Source organism: Elgaria multicarinata, chromosome 7, assembly GCF_023053635.1.
Source record: "Elgaria multicarinata webbii isolate HBS135686 ecotype San Diego chromosome 7, rElgMul1.1.pri, whole genome shotgun sequence".
NCBI classification, from domain to species: Eukaryota; Metazoa; Chordata; class Lepidosauria; order Squamata; family Anguidae; genus Elgaria; species Elgaria multicarinata.
Window position 1 is genome coordinate 52,510,791 of NC_086177.1, and position 25,538 is coordinate 52,536,328.

The window sequence follows — 25,538 nt, forward strand, 5'->3', positions numbered from 1 at the left end:
AAGCTCTACCTAAAAGCTATCATGGCGCCAACTTTCAGCTCTTTATCTTTAAAAATGACAGTTTTAAAAATAATAATTTTAAAACCTCATTTTTAAAAAAAATCCTAAAAAATCAATGGATGAACAGATCTGTTTCAAATTTGGTGTGGCTAAAGCTCTACCTAAATCCTATCATGGTACAAAGTTTCATCTCTTTATCTTTAAAAATGACAATTTTAAAAATAGTAGTTTTAAAACCTCGATTTTTTAAAAAATTCCTAAAAAATCAATGGATGAACAGATCTGTTTCAAATTTGGCATAACTAAAGCCCTACCTAAGAGCTACCATTGTGCCAAGTTTCATATCTTTATCTTAAAAATGACGGAGTTATAAGCATTTTTGTTAATTCCCATTAGAGCTGCTCTTTGAAAAAAAATCCGGATTTCCCCTCCCCCTCCCAGATTTGCCATCAAAAACCCGGACAAATCCGGTCATATGGTCACCCTAATTTTAACTTAAATTTAAATTTTACTGTTCTAACTCTGTATTTTAATCTTATATCAATTTTGCTGCGTGGTTTTATCCTGGTTGTGCTTTTTATACTGTATTTTGTATTTGTGCTTTTAACCTGTTGATTGTTTTATTATGGTTTTAATTTTTGTGAACCGCCCAGAGAGCTTCAGCTACCGGGCGTTATAAAAATGTAATAAATAAATAAATATATGTATGAATTGCTTGGGTGTGTTTGGACCTATCTTCAACTATGGACATGTTCACTCCTTATGGTCAAAATTTGTTTATTTGAGTGGATGTGATTCATCATTATTTTTCACAGTGTATATTATCTTTTCATATGACTTTGTAAAAACAGACATACATCAGGGGCTGCATAACCCTGTGCTTTGAATGCCTGGTGGGAAAATGTCCAAATTGGTAAGAATTACATCTGTTATGAGAGTGTGTACACATACCCCCCTCCATCACATATTCCAGATGCCAAAGAGGTTGTGGAACCCTGAGCTACATGGTTGCCACTGAAAGTAGGTCTGCCACTGAAAACAGCAACCCAATCTCTCCCCTTTGTATCACCCCCAGTAACTGTTGACGATTTAGTCTTGCTGGACAAAATCGCACATGGCAGGTTAGCAGAAAAAGCAAAGGCATGAGCGTTGAATCTTTTAATGACTTTATTGAGAGAAGTCCCAGAAAACAAAACTAGGCTGGTAGCTGGTAGCAACAAGTAAATTAATAGTATAATAATCGTCTTACCCTAGGCACAAAGATAAGGACAATAACATTACGGCTCTTTTCACCTTTTCCTCCCTTAATGGTATCACTCCATACAATATACTCCCACGAGGACGAGTGAGCCTTTATTCTTATATACGGCCATGATTTATGGGTCTTAGCGTTCTTGGGTTACTGCACCCAATTACCGACAGGCGCTCTCAATTTACAAGTAGTCTTTCCCATACCTGTTGTCTTAATTACTGTTAAAGTCTATACGAAAACCTGACAGTAAAATCTATAATAATTAAAAAACCCTATGACATATTTCTCCATCCCTGCACTGTTGCATTAGCTACCACTTACAGAGATGGGGAAACATGCAGTGAGGCGATATCCTATCCTGCATTTTCTGTTACTAAAGATTAGCAATAGAAAAGAAGAAACATGGCAGTAGTGGCTCACGTCCTTCACGAAGGTTTAGTTCCAGCCTAATGTGTTCAAATTAACTAATTATCTAAAAGTAAAAGAAAGTAAGCAAACAATAAAGAAGTTTTTAAAACGTTTGGAATTAGTTATAAGCTTTTGGCAAGCAAAGCTGAAAAATAAGGCATAAAGCATTTTTAATAGTAAGAAGTGCACCTAATATTGCTTTGTTTGATCTGCTACTGGAAACAGGGGTGTAATGTTAATAAAGATATATAGAAGTTCTTCTTGTTTAAAAAGAAGAGGTATTAAAATATTTTATCTTTCTCGTCAAAATCTGCTCTTGATCCTCTCTATATGTCTGTTAGTGTGTGTGTGTGAATAAATGATTGAATTAGATACGTAGTATCATGCATATGAACTTTGCAAACAGAACTAAGGATGCATCCATACCTTCAGCCCTTTATATGAAAGACTGTTGATATTAATACAAGGAACAGATATAGCTCACAGCAGAGACTGTAATCATTTACTCTTTATGCCAGCCTTCGCCAAGCGGGTGACAGCCAGCCAGCAGAGGGTGCCGGGAGTTGTAGTCCAACACATTTGGAGGGCACCTTATCGACAAAGTCTGCTTTCTGCTAACTTCGTGGAAGTTTTGCATAAAATCTTGCATCTCTTTAAAGACATCGTTTTTGTTGCGGCAAACTGTCTTTCTTCAGGCCACTGTCCTTTCTCTCCTAATCATAAAGAAAGACAGGTTGCTTACCTGTAACTGAAGTTCTTCAAGTGGTCACCTCTGCATTCACACCATGGGCTCTGCGCCTGCATGGAGCAGCATCGGGAAACTTCTAAAGCTGAGGCATTTGGAATGGGAACCCCTCCTTCTTGGAGCTGTGCACAAACTGCGCAAGCTCAGAGGGTTCCTGCCCATTCCCCTCAGTTCAAGGAGACCAACATCACGGCCTTGGAACCAAGAGTACTTACAATACATACAACCCCATTATATCATGACACCAGAAGTGCAGAGTGCAGAGCCCATGGTGTGATGCACAGAGACCACAAAGAAGAACCTTAATTTTGTTGATGTAGTTACACTGATTTATCTCAGCACCTTGTTAATGTTGTCTGGTGAATTCTTTTAAAAGAAGACAAATCTAGCTCCTTCACAATCTGGGAGCCAAGCTATTTTCCACTACCATTTCAAGAAGGAAACTGGTATCCAGCAGAGGAAGGGGGCAGGGCAGTGACTTTCACCAATTCCTACTTTCCCCCATAGCACCCCTCTTAAGCAGTTAAGGACAGGCCCCCATATTTATTTATTTATTTTATTACATTTATATACCGCCCCCCCAGCCGAAGCTCTCTGGGCGGTTTACAACAATTAAAAATAGTAAACATTAAAAGTACACAAAAATTTTAAAAAACATAAAAACAGTATAAAAACAACAACAGTATTCATTTAAAACAACAATTCTGGGGTCCATTAAAAACAAACTTAACGTTATTAAATGCTGCTTAAAATGCCTGGGAGAAGAGAAAGGTCTTGACCTGGCGCCGAAAAGATAACAACGTTATCTCTGGAATAGCTTTTCAAAGGAGAAAGGGAGCTGCAGGTGAATGCAGAATCAATTAAAATAGCCACTTGCCCCCTTCCTCCATCGGCAGCAAAAGTATGGTGAACATAACAATGGATCCAACCCATTGTTTATTAAGAGAAACAACAACTGATATATCATTTTGAGAGGAGTAGGGGGAGCTCACTGAGGAGTTGCTGTGTTGATTTACCTCAGCACCTTGTTAAATTTGTTTGCTGACATATCTAGCTCCTTCACAATCTAGAAGCCAAGTTATTTTACACAGAGCAGCAGGAAATGGATATCCCAAAGTACTGTCCCCCTTGTGGGTGGACTGGACTGCATACATTACAATACTTGTAGGACTTCACATCTAAATGATGCCTCTGAGAAAGCGAACTTGTCTGTTTTGTAAAGGCAGATGAACATGGAAGGGAATGCCCATGTTGCTTCCCTACAAATGTGTTCTGATGGCATGTATGTCTGTCATGGCGCTGAAATCGCAGCGCTCCTGACTGAATGTGCAGTTATACTTTGGGGTGAAATTTGACTGTGGCGAGAATGCTGATGTGATCCACTCACAAAGCCATCTGCTAGTGGTGACTTTCCATCCTGATGTCCCTTCTTATAAGAGAGAAATAGACCTTTGGAAAGCCTAGTGTCCTGTGTGTGACTAACATATATAAGGAGTGCTCTTTCCACATCAAGCTTCTGCTGCCAGTTTACTCTAGCATGAATGGTCAAAATCATGACCATTCATGAATCAGGCAACATCATTCCTGAACCTGGTGAACCTAGGTATGTCCCTGGGTCAGGCTTCAACACTACTCAATTTAATAGAAAAGAGAAAAGCCCTTCTTGAACTGATAGAGCTCCTAGTTCCCCTACCCTCTGGTGGAAGTGACCTTCCACAGGAGCTCCTTAACGGGAATGGAAGGAAGGGGCTTGAATGCCACATCCATGAGAGTTTCCAGCACCAATGGAAAATCCCGTGATGGAAGCCTATGGACCACCCCATAGGTCTCCACGTTTTCTAAAGAAGAGTGGACCTAATAATCTCCACAGAAATATAGTGCTGGAACTCCTTGGATTTCTCCCTAGAGAGTTTGCTGTGTTTCTATTTCTGAGGTGGGGAAGAGTTTTGGCACAGTTAACCTCTTGATAGACTTACGTAAAGCCACATCAAGGCATGCCAACATGGGGCATCTGGACTGGTTGACAGGTTTTGAGAGGGTTTCCAATCTACAGTGTTCTGACCAACTCTGTCAGAACGCTGTGGGCTGAGGAGTCAGAATGGGGAGAGGATTGGGAGAGAAGTGTTTCCTCGCCTTTTCCTGGGCCACAGCTCAGGGATAGCAGGCAACTGTCCTTTTCCTTTCACTAGGTCCTTAATCATTCCAAGTGTGAGGCTCTGTCTTGGATTGGGGGAAGGAGGTTGAGGGGATCCCTGCTTCCCAGGCACTCCAAACTTAACTCCACTGCCTCGGCTTCCAATTCACTCCAGAATCCAATATAAACTTCTCCTGTTGACCTTCAAAGCTTTTCACGGTCTAGCTCCTGCCTATCTCTCCTCTCTCATTTCACACTATTACCCCGCTCGTGCCCTCCGCTCCTCTGATGCCATGCTTCTCGCCTGCCCAAGGACCTCCACTTCCCTTACTCGGCTTCGTCCTTTTTCTTCTGCTGCCCTGACGCCTGGAATGCTCTTCCAGAACACTTGAGAACTACAAACTCAATCACAGCTTTTAAAACTCAGCTAAAAACTTTTCTTTTCCCTATAGCTTTTAAATATTGAGTTTGTTCTGACTCTATACTGTTAGCTTCACCCCACCCGGTGCCTATTTACACTTCCCTGTGCCTGTTTGCATTCTCTTTCCCTCCTCATTGTTTAATACAACTTTATTAGATTGTAAGCCTATGCGGCAGGGTCTTGCTTTTTACTGTGTTATCTGTACAGCACCATGTACATTGATGGTGCTATATAAATAAATAAATAAATAAATAAATAAATAAATAATAATAATAATAATGTGGGCAAAACTTCTGGGAATTGGCCAGGTTGCCATGTAACGCTGTGAATGGCTGGGCCTCTGGAGAACGCATCCCTGGTTAATAAGGAGACAGTTCCACCTCTACAGGTGGACTTTACTCCTGGGCCTCTAGGGAACATATCCTTCCTTGCCAACTACCCCAACCTCTATCATAATGATCCTCCAAGAAGCCTGGCAACAATGCTGGGCCGTCCTTTCCTGCTCAGACACTGAGCACTCCAGCCACAGGGTCCATAGTCTGCTCTAAAACTCCTCAGCTGCACCAATGCCCTGACTCTTGAAGGTAGGCAAGACTGCAATCTTAGCATTTCAGACCGATTTTGGACCTTTCCTGGACCATGAAGGAAGAAGTGTGTGATCTTGGATCAGGACACACTCCTTAGACCAGCTGGCACTGTGGTAATTGGAGTGCTCCCAAAACCAAATATACCCATCAAAGAGAAGGATGAGCCTAAGTATTTCTTGTTCTGCCGCTATAAACAAATAAAAAACATAATTGTTATTATTGTTTAAAGCAATGGCCGTAACAAGACAGAAATTACAGAGACTACCAAATAGGAAGGAAGGACAGACTCCTACCTAGCCCCAAATCAGACATCTGAACAAAAATCAAGACAAAAACCCTGCTCTCTTGTACAAAGCAGAGCCAAGATGGTGAGGGGTACAAGTCTGATCTGATTGGCCCTGCCTTTCACAGATGTGGAAGTTAACCCTTTTCTGCCTGCTCCACTCTTCGCTGACCGAGAAATTGCATGATGCTCACCTCTTATGAAGATAATTTGTCATGAAACGTATGTGATTTAATTTAGGAAAGTACTACATAGGTACAAAATCCAAAATCAGTTTTTTTGGGGGTGGGGGAAAGGAAAACAATGAAATCATCATCATCATTATCATCATCATCTATCCAAAACCTCAGCAAACTTAAAAAAAAAATGCTTCTCAAGGAGCAGAAGTCCTTATTAGGCAACTGTTGCAACAGTCAAAAAAGAACTGCGGGGATAGGCAGGACCCCGCTGTGGACATGCACAGTAGGACAGTGGGGGAGGGTCCTCAGCTTTAGAAGTTTCCCAAATCAAGGCTCTGCGCAGGCACAGAGCCCATATGTGTGATACACAGAGACCATAAAGAACAGTCCCTTGGCTGCTGAGCTTCCCTCTCTATATCCTTCCCTATGAGTAGCAGAAACAGATTGTGCACAAAAAGCGATCTTTTTTCATAACTTATACAGATTGCAGAATTAATTTCTTCATGTTGCAGAATTTAATTACCTTCACACAATTTTTTTTAATTGCCGTCTACATACAATTCTGCTTTTTATGTTTCTTATCACCTTTAGAATACAAGGACATTATAACGTTTACTAATATTAACCTCCCAGGACTTTAGTAAGAAACAATAGACATGGCAGGTAAAGGCCTTCAAATAAAAGTTATAGAACCATACTTACCCGCTCTTGCCCTGCTGTATCCCAGATCAGAAATTTATGAAGTTCATTCCCAGAAGCCACAGTTTTAGTCATGAAAGAAGCACTAAAAGCAGAAAAGCAGCACACTATTTAGATATAAGTTCTGCTTATTATTAAGAAGTAAACTCTAAAGTACATGCATTTATCAGTTTTAAGTTTCAGGCTCATAAGGCCAAGAAGTGTTCACTGCTTTATGTCTAAGGAGAGAACTATTGACAATGTTACCTGTGCACTGTAAGTCCTACTTCTTAATTCTGGGTAGGGTGGGTAGGGGGGTGGGGGATGCTGCAGTTGCTCAGTGGCAAGGGAAAAGCACTCTGCCTATGCTCAGAATCAGTCTCGTTATTTGTATGTTACAATTCTGTACCATGGATTAGACTGAACTTAGGCTAGTCACTTATTGTTGTGCCTCAGTGTGCCCCAGTTGACATATGAGACTAATATCCTCCAAATCATATAAAAACAATATAGTGCATAGATGTGTAATTATATGTATTTAGCAACATGCAGTGTATGATTTGACACACTAGTTTTGCTTCAAAAGCCATCTGCTTGCATATATTATTAGTTGTTTTCTGCTTGTGACAAGTATGGATAACAATCCTGACAATATCTGTCTGGCTGTTAAGCTCTGCCCCTAGCCCCACCTGCTCATGCACAGAACTGACCCAGATTTCTTCCGTAATATATTGGAGTATATTGCCATTTGCTATAAAAATAATAATGTACTTTCATAAGCATTGAAAATGTTTTCTCCAAGATCCAATTTACAAATAGAAATGTCCAAGCTCTCCAGTTTGCAAAGAAAATATGGCTGCGATAGAACTACTTTTAAGTTATGGGTTGTAGTTGTTTTTAAAAGGTAAGGTTTTGATTATCCGTTAATAATACTTCGTCCCTTTAAATTAATCATTTTTAAAATATCATGTGCCAACTTGAGTGAAACTCTAACATTTAAGATGAATAGTTTAGTAAAACTAGAAAAGAGCCATTTTCTGTACTGCAGTGCTTTTATTACCAGGAGATGCCCTGCCCAAGCAGAATTATTTCTCTCTAGATACTATTAAAATCCCACCATAATCTTTTCTAGCCATCTACTAAAAAGACATCTGATATGTTGGGGTTTGCATTCTTCAGATTCAAATTATCTCAGATTGGAGATATAGGGTAATATCCAATGTTAGTCTTACTTAGAATAGACTCATGGAAATAAATTGATCTTAATCATGACTAACAAGTGCCATTCATTTCAATGGGTCTACTCTAAGTAGGAATAACACTGGATATTACCCACAGCTATTTCATGCATAGTAAACTAAACCAGAAAGCTACTTTCATGTTTGGGTGCAATCCTATGCATGTTTAAACGGAAAAAAAAGTCTTACAACTTCCAGCATTCCCAAGCCAGCACTGCTGCTGAGCAATTTCCTGTGAAGAGCTGTTCTGCTTTAATGATAGGCATATAGCTTGGTACAACTTATTAAAGTAATCTTTGGTCACATATGGGGTTTTAGCTCTTATTTTCTTTCAGTTTTTGTATTCAAATTATTAAATAATTTAACATTAGCAATCAAAGATAGACAGATAGATATGAAATGCCAGGTACTTTCAAATCCCTCAAAATAATGGGCTCCAAGTTATACACAAAAAGATTAAAGTAACAAGGGAAACTAAGGGTTTTCTCGTTCTAAGATATTTCTTTGGTACTTCACACTGGGAGGTATCGTGTGTTTTAAAAAAGAGTCAGAGGAATCTGTAATGCTATTTGAAATACATGTCTAGAAAGCCACAGGAAGTGACAGTAAAATTTTGGATATATGCCACCAGCCTGCACATTTCTGCCCTCCTTCATTACCCTGTTTCCCCCCACCAAGCATACAGGAACCATGTGCAGTAATTAACTAAATATTTTTAAGAGCTAAGAAATGTATGGCTATTCAGTACAGGATTCATTAAAAAAAATAGTGGTTTGGGAGAGTATGGCTGCATTCAGATAACACGATACCATATTTCTTCGATTGTAAGACGCCATCGATTGTAAGACGCACACTAATTTCAGTACCACCAACAGAAAAAAAGCTTTGATTCTAAGAAATAATAAACGCACCCGCGATTCTAAGACGCAACTCGTTTTTAGAGATGTTTATATGGGAAAAAAGTGTGTCTTAGAATCGAAGAAATACAGTAGTCAACGGTGGGGTAATAATCAACTCAATTGTTTATTTAGGGGGTACTCCCCACACGACATGATAATAATCACCCATGGTGTGGATTAAGATCAGTGTTGAGTTGACTATTAGTCCATGTTGAATTGACTCACTCATCCCCCTCCCTCTTTCCCCCCACTCAGTCTTCCCCACTAGAGGATGACAATTTTCTGTCTTTTTCCCAATACTGGGACTCAAGGCAGTTTACAAGATTAAAACATATGCAATTAAAACATATAAATATAAATTTATGAAAGTATCCTATCAGCCATTGCTGCCAAAATTTATCCTGCCAACTAGATTAGAGCAGCTGCAGCTGCTTTGACTTCTCTTGCTCTCCACATAACACGATAACCAAGGTTATTTAGGCCAAATAACCAATCGTTGATTAAAACTCCCACCACACAACAAGATCACCCTTGGTGGGTTAAATAACCAACTGTTGACTATTTAAACCACCGTTGGTTATCGTGTTGTCTGAACCCAGTCTGTGAGAAATGGGATATGAGGATGAAGATGACCTAATCCTAATTGATGTGGTATATACCTAAACTCAACGCAGAACATTCAAAAACAAACAAACCCATACTTTAGAACAGGGGTGGGGAATATGTGGCCCTCCAAATGTTGTTGAATTGTAACTCCCATCAGCCCTGACCACTGAACTTGCTGGCTGGGGCTCATGGGAGTCCAACAACATCTGGAACACCACAGGTTCCCATCCCTTCTTTGAAACTGGATGTAAAAAAAATAAAAATAAAAGAGAGAGACAGAGAGGGAAGGGAAGGGAAGGAAGAATGTTGCACAATGGCTAACAGCTCATGGTACAGAACGGATAGTGGTTTAGAACTGGCATTACCTAAAGAGGAAGTTAATATGCTGACTCAATAACTCTTTACATTGGAAACAGTGAAACCAGCACTATTGTAACAAACTCTGTCAAAACCTTGAAATATAAAGAAATACTACGAAAAATGTCCATATAGCTTAATTGAATTTTTAATACATATGTATAGTACTTACCCAATAGTGGGGCTAATATTGTGGTCAAAATGATCCTGAACAAATCGACAAACTATACTTGATTTGCCAACTCCAGTATCCTAAAAATTAAGAAAGGAAGAATCAATTCAACATTTTAACAAGTCTGAGTTAAAATGAAAATTCTTCTGTTTACTTAGGGAGCAATCCTGTGCTCCTTGGGAGGACAGCTGAGGGGCCATAGGATGCAGAAGTGTTCCACGATTGGAGAATGGAAGGCCACAGGTGGGTCAATAGCCCCCCACCCCAGTGGAGCAGTAGAAAGCTCTACTGCCACTGATGGGAGCCAAATATACACTAGCCCTGGAGCTGACATAGCTAATTCACTCCCACTGTGGTCTTTGGGGGTGGGGGTAGAGAAATGGAAGAGGGGAAATAGAGGAAGCCACTAAACCCCCCCCCCCAACTCCCACCCTGGACACAGCAAGCTGGCAGGACTTTGGACGGGGCAGTTGCTCCACCATTGAATCACCCCAACCACCAGGGCTGTCCCTAGACCTTTTGCTGCCTGAGGTGAATAACAAGATGCCCCCTCCCAATCCATGTAAAAACATGACTGGATTGGCAGTTTAATCTTCTTCAAGACTGGCAATAGTACAGCATCTTCCCACACACCTAAAGGCAGCAGGCTAGTTTAGGGGCCACAGGGCAAGCCACTTGGCATGCACCTCTCTCCCCCAATACCTTGTTGCTGCCTCCCAGTATCTGCCGCCTGAAGCAACTGCCTCACCCTGCCTAATGGTAGGGTTGGCCCTGCCTAGAACCACCACAGCATTGCTCTGCCAACCTATTTTCAACTGTAGTGTTTTCTTAGTACATGTCATTTTATACTGCAGTGGTGAAATCAGTAAAGAGAAGTCCTAAGGCTTAGACAGCTACAACGTTTAAAACATCCCAGCAGACTGTAGTCAATAATTGAGGCAGAATGCTGTGATTAAATGTTACCTCTCCTACTGATTTCATCTGAGCTGTTACAACACTCAGAAGAATATAGTACATGTAAGAAATCTTTTGTAGTCATGTTTGGGCAATGTCATTATTCCTGATTTGAACTACATGTTTGAAAACAGAGGTACCTGTGGAAGTTTTGCTTTCATATTCCTAGTAGTTCTCAATATACTAGGTCCTTCCTGAGAAAAATAATCCATTTTTTTTACAATGGGCAGGCTCTAAAGAGATGCCATGTAATGTCATTGTTGGGGGGTAGAATGCTCAGAATTATATGCAATGCTCTTTGGGTTTAAGCCCATGTATTTGTTCTATATGCACTATTCATTAGATACAAGATAAGCTGCCTGGCCATTAAGCCAATAATGTTCCTTTGAGAAGACTTGGCAGATGAGATTTTCTCTTGCTCAGGCTGCTACCAACTAACATATCAGATGCCTTAGAGAAGAATATTGCCTAAACCTGCAACCTTATACTACCTTATCTTAGAGTAAATGTCACTGATCTCAATAAGACTTACTTCTAAGTATACATGCTTAGGATTGTACAGTAAGCCAGGTAGGTGAGTAACATTTTTGGTACTGCTCTATAGAGTTTGCTTGACTTACCTGTTCCTGTCTTTTTATTTACAAATATTTTTTCACCATGTCCATTAAAATTAAATGCAAGGGTGCTTAACTTGAGCTCATCTTTACAGTGTACTTGCTCTGCACCTGTGGCACACTGCATACTGCACAGATAGACCTGTAGGTCTTAGTAAGTTAATGCAGCTCAACTAGATCTGCACTTTCTGAAAGGGGTCAGATAGGGTGACCATATAAAAAGGAGGACAGAGCTCCTGTATCTTTAACAATTGTATTGAGAAGGGAATTTCAGCAGGTGTCATTTGGATGCATGCAGCACCTGGTGAACTTCCCTCTTCATCACAACTGTTAAAGCTGCAGGAGCCCTGCCTAGTGAGACCAGATACAAAAGTGGGCAAGGCACCTGCAACTTTAACTGTTGTGATGTAGAGGGAATTTCTAATGCATACAAATGACACCTACTGAAATTCCCTTTTCTATGCAACTGTTAAAGATACAGGAGCCCTGTTCTCCTTTCCATATGGTCACCTTAGGTCAGAGGGGGACAGCATTATTTTTAGAAGGGAAAAATTGCTGTAAGCAAATAATAATTAAGCGAAATTATACTTTGGGTTTATATTTCCTCTAATCAAAAGAGATTGTTTCACCTGGATAAGGGTTGGCTTGCATAAGAATTTCCTAGCATAAATATTTAATATCATAATCCTAAAAACATTACATAGAATTAGGGCTCATAAATATAAATGGGCTTCCTTTTCAAGTAAGCATGTGGCATGCATTTAAAAAAAAATTGAGCTGGAAAGCTGTAGAAAATATCACTTTGGACATTGCTGGTGTTTCCATACAGACAAAGCTCGATTCCTGAAGTGCAATTTCTCATCTTCCCACAAGGGGAAGACCCTAGATAAGATTTGTTACAGCATACAGTCACTAATGAAAGGTATTAGTCAACCCCAAATCAGCACTTTATCCCTTTTCATTTGAGAGCAACATTACATAGAAACATTGCAATGTTATATTACTATACCTATGAATAGGTAGATTTCTGTAAGCTGCTCTGGAAATATTTTTATTGAAGGGCAAAGTTAACATTTAAACATTATTATCATTATTTTTTAAAATATTGTATTACTGTCCTAGACGGATTAAGATGAAAGTTTCGATCTGCCTTTCCACAACTAACCACAGCAGTGCCTGGAAGTTGTTGGGTTGGATGTGGAGAATTCAGAAAGATATTCCTTCTCTAAAAACAAAACAAATGACCCCTAATAGTGCATCCAGTTTATGACTAAAGAAAATCCAAACATTGCATCTCCTTGTTTAAATAATTTTACTTGATCATTTGCATTGATTCCAATTAAATTTAAATACATTACCATAATGTGTATTACCATAACTTTCAACGGTGAATATTGAAAGTCTAAGATAATTTACATTTTAATAAACGAAAAACACCATTTAATGATAAAAGATAAGGTTATCATTATATTTTCTTTTTCATTCCCTTTTGCACCCCAGAATCAAAACATCTTTAAAAACTAAACAGGTGTTATTTGCTTGCACGCTTCCTGATTAAAATTGGGTCCCACTGATTAAACAGATAAAGCTGCAGTTGATTAATCTACTAATTAAACCCATTAAAGCTTTCTCCAGAGTAACAGCCAGGTTAGTCTGTTGCAGCAGAAACTAGAGTCTTGGGGCACCTTAAAGACTAAAAAGAGTTTTTCAGTGCCTGGGGACAGTTTTTCAAGGCCTAGGGAAGAAGCTGGCAGGTTGTGTGGGGAACCCAGGCCCACGGGCTGGACATTCCCCATGCATGCTACAGAGTCTAAAAGACTACATTCAACCACTAAAATCCCTCTGGCCATCATGATGGAAAGGAAACTATTTTAACAATCTATTTATAGTAAAGCAAACTTCAAATCAATTCAAACTGCTGCCAGGAAAAATGTGTCTTCCTATAAAACAATTTTTAAACTACTTGTATAATTTTAAAGTTTACAATGCATTAGTAAGCAAGAATAGTGTTTTCATTTTCAGGAACTGGTGTTAATTGAAAATGCTGACAGAGCTCTAATTCCATAACTTCAACCAGATGTTACTATAGAACAGAATTGAATTAGACTTGACACATTACCTTGTACATTAAAATACCTGGTTCTATTTGGACAAAAGGTAACTACTAGGATATTACTATTGACTTTTATCAGGGGGTTGGCTGTATTAAGATTGCATACATTTTGTCTGGTATTTTTATTATTTGTATGTATGAAATATGTTGGAATTAAAAAATAATTATTTTTTCCACAACGAGTGTTGGCTGAACTTTAGGCTTTGATTTTAAAATATCTTAAGATTTTTAAGCATCTTAGGCAGATACCAATTGGGGTGCTTATACACCTGCTGATTCTTTTCCATCCCATTGATTCCCTTGTACAAGCAGTGGGTCCTGTCAATTCTGTTGTGCATGTGGCACCCACCCCTTATGCAAGGAGATTAAACCCAAAACAAGGTTTTTTTTGCTGAATATGACGTAGCTTAAGATCCATAGAAGCTTCAAATACAGATGCTAGGGCAACAATCCATTGATTAGGCAAAATAGGACACTCCAATTCTCTGTTCCAATCCTGTCTTAAAACATAGGTATCATATTTATTTACTACTACTAAATGATTGTATATATGGGTCATGGGTCGACGTGTCTGTTCAGCTGCTATAAGTGTTTCTAACAATAATGGAAGCTCTGAAGCTGTGAAAGTGGTCAGACCAAACCTAGATTCCAGCAAGTGTTGCAATTGCAAGTATTACCATTCAACAGTAGTAGGTAAATTATATTTAGCACATAAATCAGAAAATGACAAAAACTCATCGTCTGAGCCTATTAATAAAAAAGATCTTATCCATCCACGTCCTCCACAATAAGTCTTTCTTTCCAATACTTAAATCTGGATTTCCCCATAAAGTCAATTTTGTGTGAGAGAATGGATCAAACTGCATTTGACATTATACTATATGCCACACCTCTCTAGCAGCCAAAATTGTAAGTTTTTTTTAAAAAAAAATCTAATTTGTCAAGAACTGCCATCCATTTGGGAAGAGGTTCTAACCATAAGGATTCCAGAACTGACCTGGGTGGCAAATCAAAGCGAACTGGAAAAGACCAAAACTTAGTACAAGCAATTGATAAGCCAGATGGTACAAAGCAAGGTCTGGAAAACCAAACCCACCTTCTTTAATTGGAAACTGCATCTGTTTCAAGGATATTCGAGGTGAGGAAGAACCCCAGAAGAATTTACAAAACAAAGCATTAAGTTGTTGAAAGTATTTGCAAAGTATAACTAAAGGAATCCCAAACATAACATAGAGAATTTGAGGTATAACATTCATCTTAAGTGTGCTGACTTTACCTCACAAACTCAACTTTAATGGTGCCCATCTATCTATATCTCATGCAATCTCACTAATCAGCTTATTCAAATTTATTTTAATCAATGGAAATGTATCTCTGGGAATGATTATTCCCAGATAGGTAATAAAATCAGGGCACCATTGAAACTGACCATTAGCCAACACACTAAGAAATATGCTGTTTCCAATCAGCATCAATTCAGACTTTGACCAATTAATTGAATAACCAGACAGATCACCGAAAGTATTAATCAATTTCATCAAAGCAGGAACAGATGCCTGGAGTTTAGAAATAAATAATAAAAGATCATCAGTATAAAGAATAATTTTAAATTCTAAGTCAGCACGCACAAACCCATGAATACTACTATTCTGTCTTATTGTGCAAGCTGGGGGTTCCAAACATAGATCAAACATTAATGGGGAAAGTGGACATCTTTGCAGAGTACCTCACCCAACCAGAAATCCCAACAACCAACCATTGGTCATAACTATTGCCCTTGGGGTCGAATATAAAATTCTAACCCACTTCAAAAATTCCATTGGAAAACTAAAATTACTCAATGCAGCAAGCATAAACTTCCAATGAATTTTGCAGAAGGCCTTCTCAGCATCCAAAGAGCCAACATCTGCTTGCCTGTTTTTAATCACCTTCTGAGTTCCAATCACCTTCTCCCACTCCCTCTCAGCTGCCTCAGAAAGAACTGCACCAGCTGCTTCCCAAGGTTATAAACGTGGCCTTGGAGGAAAGGAAAATGAGGCATTCTGGTTGGAGGAGATAGAAGAGGCCAGGATACTAGAAATCTTATGGTCTCTCCAGCCTCCGCCCAGTCCCCACCAGTGCACCCTCTCTAGGAGCCAAAACGCCCGTCTAGAGGAAAAGCATTAAAAGAAGGTCAGAGAGGCAAAAATCGCCTCCGTCCTCCTCCAGCCCTGCCAGTAAAAGCCTGGCATGGCACTGGATACAAAAGAAGGCTCCAAGATCAGGGGCTTCCATCTAGGAAGGGCTCAACCCATAGGTTGAGCAGCCTGAGAGCCAGCGTGGTATAGTGGCTAAAGTGTTGGATTGGGAGTCAGGAGATCCAGGTGCTAGTCCCCACTCAGCCATGGAAACCCACTGGGTGACTTTGGGCAAGTCACAGACTCTCAGCCCAGCCTACCTCACAGGATTGTTGTTGTGAGGATAAAATGGAGAGGAGAAAGAGGATTATGTACACTGCCTTGGGTTCCTTAAGAGGAAAAAAGGCAGGATATAAATGCAACAACAACAACAATAATAATAAGTAGTTAAGGTTTGCTAGGGTATTTTTCGAAATACCAATTCAGGTGAAGGTAAAAAGATGGAGGTGATAACTGTCTCATGGTATTGTTAATAGTTCTGAATTTTAAATGGTTCAAAATAGGAAATAAATGTTAAGCATGTAGAGAATGTTGCAGAAGAAATAAGGTTTGGTGATACTCTTTTTGAATAATGCAAAATGCTAATGAATAACAGTTATGGAGATATGAAGATTATGTGCAGCAAAACTCTTTTTCATTTATTATTGTGGAAGCAAAGAAAGGCCCTTCTTGTTGGTGCTGAGCAACTATGACACTTGCCTTTTTAATTTGACCTGCATTTATTTATTTAAGGCATATATGTGTTACCCAATAACCAAATTCTAGTGCAGTTTATAATGAGAATAATGCAAACATATTATCTCTTCTGTTGGTAGTTAGGCTAACAAAAAGCTTTTCTCTACAGTTGATAATGTGAAAGCAGCTTAGGCACTACCCATGCTCCATGTCTCCTCACTATGCAGTACAGACTGAGCCATTTTTCAGAACTCCAACCCTTTTTAAAAAGCAAGAAAATAAAGGGGTGGAAACACATGCAAAAATATTATTTTCAAGTAGAAAAGGGGATTCTCACAAGCTTCAGGTTAACAATCTAAGTAATAAACGAGTGACAGCTATTTAAGGATACATAAGCAGGCATCTTTTAAGTCTTTCCTTGGCAGCACGTAGATGTTTTCAGATTCTTTCCAGTTTCCCTTGCATGTTTAAACCACTGACAGCCACATAACAGCCAGGGCTTGTTTATTACATGTGTATAAAATTGTCAGGTTAAATATATAATTGTGTTAGGTCACCTTTAAGAAGCAGAGAGTGTTACAAAGATTCGGATTGTAAAACAAGATGTCAAAGGTTTCAAATACATTTTCAAACACGTTTTATATTGTGATCTCTTCAAAACCTGCAAGTGAAAATTCTGATACTCAATAATAATTGCAGATTACAAAGAAAGCCAAGGTCACCAAAAGACTCTCAATGACATCAGCAACATCCTGTGATCATGCTGATGAAGAAAAGCAATTGCTTTGGAATCAACTTATTTCATAACTCGAATTTATCCCTATTTAAGGATTTATTTTTAAAACACACACACATAATTTCTGGCAAGTACTTCAACTGTGAAACCAGATGCAAAACTTTTCTGAATATGATGGCTGCCTTCCCATTTATGCAAGTATTAAAAGTAGCTTTTGAAAATGCAACTAAAGGAATAAGGATTATATAACTGGCATTAGGACTGCAGACTAAAATATAAGAACAGTTATAACCTAGCTCAAAGATATAATCCTTAAAATAATTCTTCAGTTCAAACTTACAAGTAGCAAAAGGCATTAACCTCCTCCCACACTCTTAGCTCATGATCACCTTTCTTGCAGTCCAAATCTGTGCATTTTTATCCAGAGGTCCTACTGAATTCATTGGGACTTGCTCTCTTGTAATTGTGTATATGATTGCAGCCCTAGGCTGGTTCCATAAACACTAGCCACATTTGTAACATGGTTTTGTACTTTACATGGGGAAACATGTTTAGATTATTTCTGTTCCCAGAACATCACAGCTCCACAGAAACAGGAAAGCAACCTGATCTGAAAACTGCTCAACCAGTTTTTTCTGTTGTTATTGTTGTTGCTGCTGCTATCTTGGCAAGTGGATTTCATTGTTTTGTTTAAGTCCATTCATAATAGACATAAGACAGTTTGAAATGTTGATCTGCAAATTTAGAGGAATGAATGTGTTCACCTCCAATTTTATTTGAACTTTCCCCTGACCATCCCTCTTAATTCATTTGTGCGCACACACTTCCTCCTCATTTCCTGTTCCCTTAAATGCAACCAGTGAAATGCTTTTCCTCATCACATGGTAACACCCAAGTGTGATCCATAAAGCTTCTGCAATTTTGTTTGCCAAAATATGAAATATATTCATCATACAGTGGGCCGCATCAGACAGCTACATTGCACATTTTGGAAGAAAATGAAAAGAAAGACCAGTCCTACCATTAGGTAGAGGGAGTGGGGTGATTGCCTCAGGAAGTGGATTGGAGATAGGGTACAATGGTGGGATATTGGAAAACAAAGTTGTGTGTGTTACATAGCCTGCCTTGTACCTTCAAAGCTACCCTGCTACCCTCAGGTGCAGTGAAGGATGCTGTCCCATCACCAGTGTTGAAGTAAAAGTCTACTGACAGTGCAGTTGGAATCAAATAGAGGGCACCATCTTGTCTTCCTCCCTCAACTGACATAAATGGTCTAATTAACTCTATTGACTTGGAGGATTAAAAAATACCTGTTGAGGCACCCTTGCCAGGTGTAGCTCAGAATTTCATAGATCCAAATGTATTTGTGTTATCAGGGTGTATATGTCCTACTGGCATGTCTGATAGTACTGTTGACACCCTGACCAATCTCTGGAATACATAAATTACCTAGACAGTAGTCAAGATTGCTTCTAGACACCCTCTCCCAAATCACTGAAGCAGACTATGGTGTGCTGAGCAATGATGTGGGTGGGTGAGGAAACGAAAAGAACTATGGCTAGAGTGCAAGTAGAAGAAAACTTGAGATGAATTCACCTGAACATAGACTAGGGGGGCTTCCACACAGTCTTCGGGGCACCCCAAAAGCGCTTCAGGGAGCCCCAAAACTCCTAGTGTAGCTACCTTCCACCGAGCTCTCCACCCCGGGTGGCTCTTTCACCGGCAGCAGGAGGAGACCGGCGGGGAGTTGGGCTCGGCGGCAAGGAAGCCGCCGAGCCCTGGGAACTTTTCGCCGCCGCCGCCGCCGCCGCCGCCGCCTCTTCCTCCGTCTCTTCCTCCGTCTCTTCTGACCAGGTAGCTACACTAGGAGTTTCGGGGCGCCCTGAAGCGCTTTCGGGGGGCCCAAAGACTGTGTGTGGAAGCCCCCCAGAGCCTTTAAGAGCCTACTCTATGGCAGGAATGCTAACAAAAAATATTATTTCTCCATCATCCCTGTTTGCTCAAAATCATTGGCGGAGCTTTTTCTGGTAGTGAAAGGCATATTACAACATGAGGAATTATTTATTTCAACAGATTTTAATGTTAAATTTAACACTATTTTATCCCACCTACAGCCCAATTCAATTCATGTTTACTCAGAAGTAAATCCCACTGAGTTCAATGAAGCTTTCTCCCAACCAAATACTTTATTTGTAAGTATCTCTGGGGAAAATCTTTTTGAATGTTGGGATATAAGTTTATAATTAAAAAAAGAATTACTTATGTACCTAGGAAACCCAAAACACCTGGACGTTTCAGCCTCTACGTCCCTATGTATCATGACATGAACTTATTCAAAATATTTTCTTCATTAATGCATATATCCCGTTTGATTATAAAGAAAACTACATTAGTTATTGCACCATATGGCAGAGAACATCCAGGGGAGGTATACAATACGCAGAAAATTTTGCTCACCCTTAAGAAATATTAAACATTTGCAAAAAAGTAAACACCACTTTATGCTCTTTGACATGGGAGTGGTTAAGCTTTATCTTGAATTATATGACCACTTGTAATTACATCTCCCCAACCTAAACTCTCACAGATGCTTGCCTGACTCAAAATACAATCAGATCGTGTTCCCCTAATTTCCCTGGATTTGCACATCCACTTAATACTCTCAAAGTCCATAATTTTTGCTTGACCTCACACATACATAAACAACTCATTTGCAGTAACTTGCACCTAAATTAGAAGCAGCCCAGCTCTTCCATTGCATCTTAGGTTTTTGTAAGCACATGTCTTGAAACAGGGCCTTTACAGATATGTTTGTAGAGGAGGAGACTTCAGCATGATAAAACCCACAGGCTTCATCATGATAAGTGCAATCACCCAGGTTCCATTGTTCCTCCATCCATCCACCTTTGATAATCACGCTTCGCATTCTAAAGAGACTCTGAATAGTGAAGAACTGTTATTATTCATACAGCACGAGCTGTAAAGTTATACATGACGCTTTACCACCGTAAGCTCTCAACTGCCCTGTTCTAATAATCTGTTCATGAGACTGGCCAGCTTGCTCTGCTACAGGAAGGATATTGCAGTCTTGGAAAAACTGACTAGAGTCTTCAGGAGAGGTGACGTGAGTGAACCATGATCAAAGTGGGTGGTTTTCTAGGGTATTGCATTTAAATTCAGGAATCTCCTCCCAATGACTACTAATCCACACTGGTATAACAGAAACTCATGTCCTCTTGTTTCTTGTGCCTCTCTATACCTTATTTACATTTTAGAGAGTTCTGTAAGCCTGGTGCACGCAGTTCCTCCACATACACTTTTTAAAAAATCTCTTGAAAATCTGACTTTAGCATTAATGTCTTTCAGAAGACATTGGCCTTTCAAAATACTGATTCTATGGGCACAACCCTATTTATACTTACAGGAGTTAAGTCCTATTGAACTTAGTGGAACTCATAGTGTTCAATGCTACTTACTCCCAGGTAAATGTGCATAGGATTGCAGCCAAAGAAAATATTTATATGATTGGCTGTATGTCTTGCTTGCTTATTAAAGAACAAAACTTGACATATTTTCTAGAACAGAAGTACTCAGTTTGAATAAGGTGCCTTTATTTATTTTTCGTAAATGATGAAAGGCAGCATTTTTTACAGAGAGAGTGTTTATTGATTTACCTTCAGCTAAAACATCCACAGTTTTATATCTTAGGTATTTTAATATACAGAAGTATTCACAGTTAAAATCCAAAATTCCCTGGGAAAACATAGCTATAAATGCACACAACACAATTTTCAAGATTTTACCTCTAAAACCTAGGCACTTTATTACACTTTGATTGTATGTATAGCATATACTGGGATGAAATTTCTTTTATTTATGGCAAGGGGGAGGGCAAACAAGCTACAAATATAAGGGCATCTCTTTTCCTCTATAAGTTGTAACACATCTGGTTTGGATAGCAAGTTGAAAAAATAAATTATGCATTTGAAATTACTGTAACGAGTTCATTAGACCATGTACATATTCTCCATGATTCCAATGAAATAAAGCAGATCACAGTACACAGCAAATGCTTGTTTACAGGGGCAATCCTATACATGTTTAGACAGTAATAACTCCTACAACTCCCAGCATCCTCCAGCAAGTCTGGGGGTGCTAAGAGTTGTTTAAACAAAACAAAACCCTAAATGTATAGGATTGCATCCTAAAGATATTAAAAACAAAAGTATATTGACTGAATTGGGGAAAGCTTTGGTAGAAAAATATCACTACACAACAGCTGTCACCCATTCTGTCATACCAGTGTATCACTCATGCCTGATGTAATTCTACTCAATGTCTAAAGCAAGAGCAGGATACTAGACAAAAATATTCTCTAAACATAATCAGTTGTTTGCAGTATGTGGCACAGAAAAATACAAGGTACACTGAACAACCAAACCAATAGAAACTGTAGATCCACAGCTAATCTTACTCAAATTTACTAGGAAGTAAGTTCAGTGGGGCTTTTAGACAGAAAGTAGTTCCACAACTGCCAGCACTCTCCAGCCACTGCAAGACAGTGAGTCCAATCCTACTATGTCCAAGTGTTTGATGTAAATAATTTGTGCAGAGAACTGTGTAGCTGACATTGAATGGCACTTAAACTCGCTGGAATGGCTTTGTCAAAACTACTCCAGCAAGTTTGTCTCTAATCCACTTTAAGTGGATTCAATACCTACCTTGAAACATAGTTAATATGTTGGTTGGCATTTTTTAACCTTTTTTTTGCACAAACTGCCATTCTCTTCATACTAATAACTGGTGTTTGTTTTTGTCCTAAATGAATGGGAAGTAAGTCTATGCAAATATTAAATCACCTTGGCTATGCAAAACAGTGTCTCATTTCAACAGCCAAAAGTTTCTCCAGAAAGCTAAAAGAAAAAGGAATGATTCCCTGGAAACTGGTGTGTGGGGGTGTCCCAAGTTACAGCAGAGAGGAACTTACCATAACTCTGTAATGAACTCTTCTAAAAGGAGGACACAGATCAGGCACAAAAAGACTTTTTTTTAGTTGAGCTGTGTCCGACATTTAACTGTTTTGCATGCAGGCAATTTCTGTCCCTATTGCCAAAATCAGTTCAAGTATGTAGCAATCCCTTTCCTCTCTGGAGCACAAAGCATTACTTGCTAAATATAAACCACAAAAAGAGCATGTTTGGATAAAACATATTTTAGCTTGTGGAAGAAAGTGAAGGCGGGACGAGCAAAATCCCTCTTTGTAGTTCAATGGTTGAGAAGTCTCCAATACACTTTTAAAAGACATTTTTCCTCAACAGGAAACAACTTCTTAATTTCACTACAATAGTAAACCTGTGCCTGGACCTGAGCAGTTCAGACTGCAAGTGAGGGGAATCACATGACAGAACACTTCTCCAAACAACAAATTATCTTTCTTTCTGCTCCTGGAAAACTATGGTAAAAGAGGAGGGGGGGTCCAGACTAGCTTCTCACTAGCATGGTACTGTTCTATAGGTAAATTATTATTATTATTATTATTATTATTATTATTATTATTATATTATTATTATTATTATTATTATTATTATCATCATCATCAACAACAACAACAAAAACAACAATTATTCAAAGAAGCATTCAGCCATGTGAGCCCCCACCTGCAACCTGAGTGGGTACACAACCCAAACACGTTTTACTATTTTAGCGACAACGATGTCTCTCGGAAGATACCAGAATCAGTTTCTACCAGGTGAAGGAAACGTGCATACGTACGTGTGTGTGTGTGTGTGGTGGGGAGCGTATGTGGGAAGAGATCCCAGACACCAGGGGGGAGGGAATGTCTGTCTACAACATACCCTATCTAGCATAAAACTGCCTCGTTGCCAAACTTCCCAGAAAGCAAATCGAGAAAGAAAGAGCAAAACGAGCCTAAAGCAAGCCCACATCTGGCCGAGTGTGGGCCAAAGGGAAGGGAAGACAAAGAAAGCCCTTCTGCAAATTGCTGACTCTCCAGGGCGCCTCAGGGCGGAGATCCTTCTCGCTCGCTCTCTTTCCCTCTCTGAGTGTTGCTGGTTGCTGTTCCTTAAATCTCCGAACATTGCTCAGAATTCATCGTCTCCCTCCCAACCCCTCGCCTCGCCTCGCCGTTTGGTAGCTACTTACTCCAAGCAGACACACTTTCAGCTCTCGTATCGCCATCATCTGCTTGGGGCGTAACGGGTTCGCATCCTTTGGAGGAACTAATCCTCCGGACTCTCCCGCTAGTGCCCAACTTCACGGAACGGGGAAAGCAGCTGCGGCTATTTCTGGGCAGCCTCAGCCCTCGGCCGCCACCGCCGGTCACATGAGCACAGCCCCGGCGGCTTCCAGCTCCTCCTCGCGTCTTTTTGGTGCTTTCCTCACCCAAACCCAACACGTACGAAATAGCTGCGCTTCAGCATATTTCGGCAGACGCGGTTTCCATTCTTGAGTTTCTGTGCTCTAGTGGTGCAGCTACTGTTGGTTGAGCATTTCCAGGCGGTAAAGACATAGACCCGGCCGCGTACAATAGCAATCCAGAGTTCCCGCCCATTTTTCTCCTTACATATTCCTCTGGGTGATTGTTCAATATTCCAGGGTGGAACATGAAGAGGCGCGGGGGCTATAAAAAAATGTGTGTGAAATTCAACACTTTAGAAGTGTTAATTCAAACAAAACCATGCAACAAAATTCGGCAACTTTTAACACATTGAAGAAATGCTTTATCAGAACCATTTTAAAGCATGTTTTATGTTTCAAAAACATCTTCAAAAATAATACATTGTTTTTAAATATGTTCATTCCCCCAAACTGGAAACTCGAAATGCCATTAATAAATAATTCAGGATATAATAGGATTTACTCACAAAAACAACTGAAGATAATCTCTAGCTAGCTGGATCACGCACACTGAGCAGACCCTTTCAAACTCTACTAATTAACTCACATACAATGATCTAAATAACTAAGGCTGCAGCCAGGAATGTGTACAGTTTGAAGCACAACTTCAAATTCTACACAAACAATTAAAAAGGAAAGCTGGATTCTGCGACCTGTAGAAACCGTGCATGTGTATATGTATTTATATGTATCTATTTTGCATAATATATTCTGCTACCCCCTAGGGTATAATATAATATATTGCATAATATATTCTGCTACCCCCTTACAAGCATAATCCTGCCCAAATTGCTCAGAGGGATGTCCATGATTCTATGTAGACCAGTTTCCAGGTTCAGAGAAACAGAAATCCAGAATGCTTCTTATGTACTATATGCAGATAACATGGAGAATCTGTACATAACACAATTCAGAGGATACGAAGACACTATGGCCTTAGCTAGACCTAAGGTTTATCCCGAGATCATCCAGGGGTCATCCCTGTTCATGTAAATGACACACAGGATATCCCGGGAGCAGGCAGGAACGACCCCGGGACGATCCCGGGATAAACCTTAGGTCTAGCTAAGGCCATAGTGTCTTCGTATCCTCTGAATTAGTCAATAGTACATTAGTTCTGAAAGTACACTGCTTCAGTTGAAAGGAGCACACAGCTGTAGCAGAGTGGCCAGTGCAGTTTTGGCCACTCCTGCCCGGGAACTCTGTAGCCAGACAAAATAGTCCACTCAACCCTGCAAAATAGTCCACTGAGCCCAACAGACAACACACTAACCAATGGTTGTGCAGACAGTCAACTATGCAGAGTGTTGGCCATCTCAGTTGGTTATTTTGAGGAAATAGTCAACCAGGTGGTGGTTTTTCCCCAACAAGACAACACAATAACCAACCGTTGACCACTCAACTGACAGTTGACTACTTAAACCACCATTGGTTATCATGTTGTCTGGACCCAGCCTATAAGTAAGGAAAAGTACATGAAATGAGCAACACCCTCTGCAATTTACAGTAGTGGCAAAAGGAAAAGTCAAGGGGAGTCTAAACATCAATATGCTACATGGTTTGGGACCGCAATACCTGATGGAACGCCTCTCCCAACAGGAACCTACCCATACACTACACTCAACATCTAAGGTCCTCCTCCAAGTGTCTACTCTGAGGGAAGCTCGGAGGATGGCAACAAGGGAGAGGACCTTCTCCGTGGTGGCCCCCTGACTGTGGAATGATCTCCCTGATGAGGCTCGCAAATTCCATGTTAAGGATAATTAGGAAAGGAGTAAAAATAGTTTACTTTCATACTGCCCTTATACAAATCTATGGTGTGACCGCACTTGAAATTCTATGTACAGTACTTGTCACTGCACCTAAAAGGGAGATTGAAAAAAATGAAAGAGT

At 39.8% G+C, this 25,538-nt stretch overlaps 1 protein-coding gene across 2 annotated transcripts in view; it reads right to left on the reverse strand.

Annotated features, from left to right (window-relative positions):
- RAB31 (RAB31, member RAS oncogene family) overlaps positions 1-23,499 on the reverse strand; it is a 46,389-nt gene extending 22,890 nt beyond the window's left edge. The window contains exons 1-3 of one of the 2 annotated variants that reach the window (XM_063130570.1): positions 23,406-23,499; positions 9,960-10,039; positions 6,712-6,793 (exon numbers count right to left, since the gene is read on the reverse strand). In XM_063130570.1, coding sequence (XP_062986640.1) covers positions 6,712-6,793; positions 9,960-10,039; positions 23,406-23,429 — 186 coding nt within the window. In that variant the 5' untranslated portion in view covers positions 23,430-23,499. Of the gene's footprint in view, positions 1-6,711; positions 6,794-9,959; positions 10,040-23,390 lie in introns of both variants that reach the window. The other variant, XM_063130569.1, reaches the window with a different exon arrangement.
- Between the last annotated feature and the right edge of the window lie 2,039 nt (positions 23,500-25,538).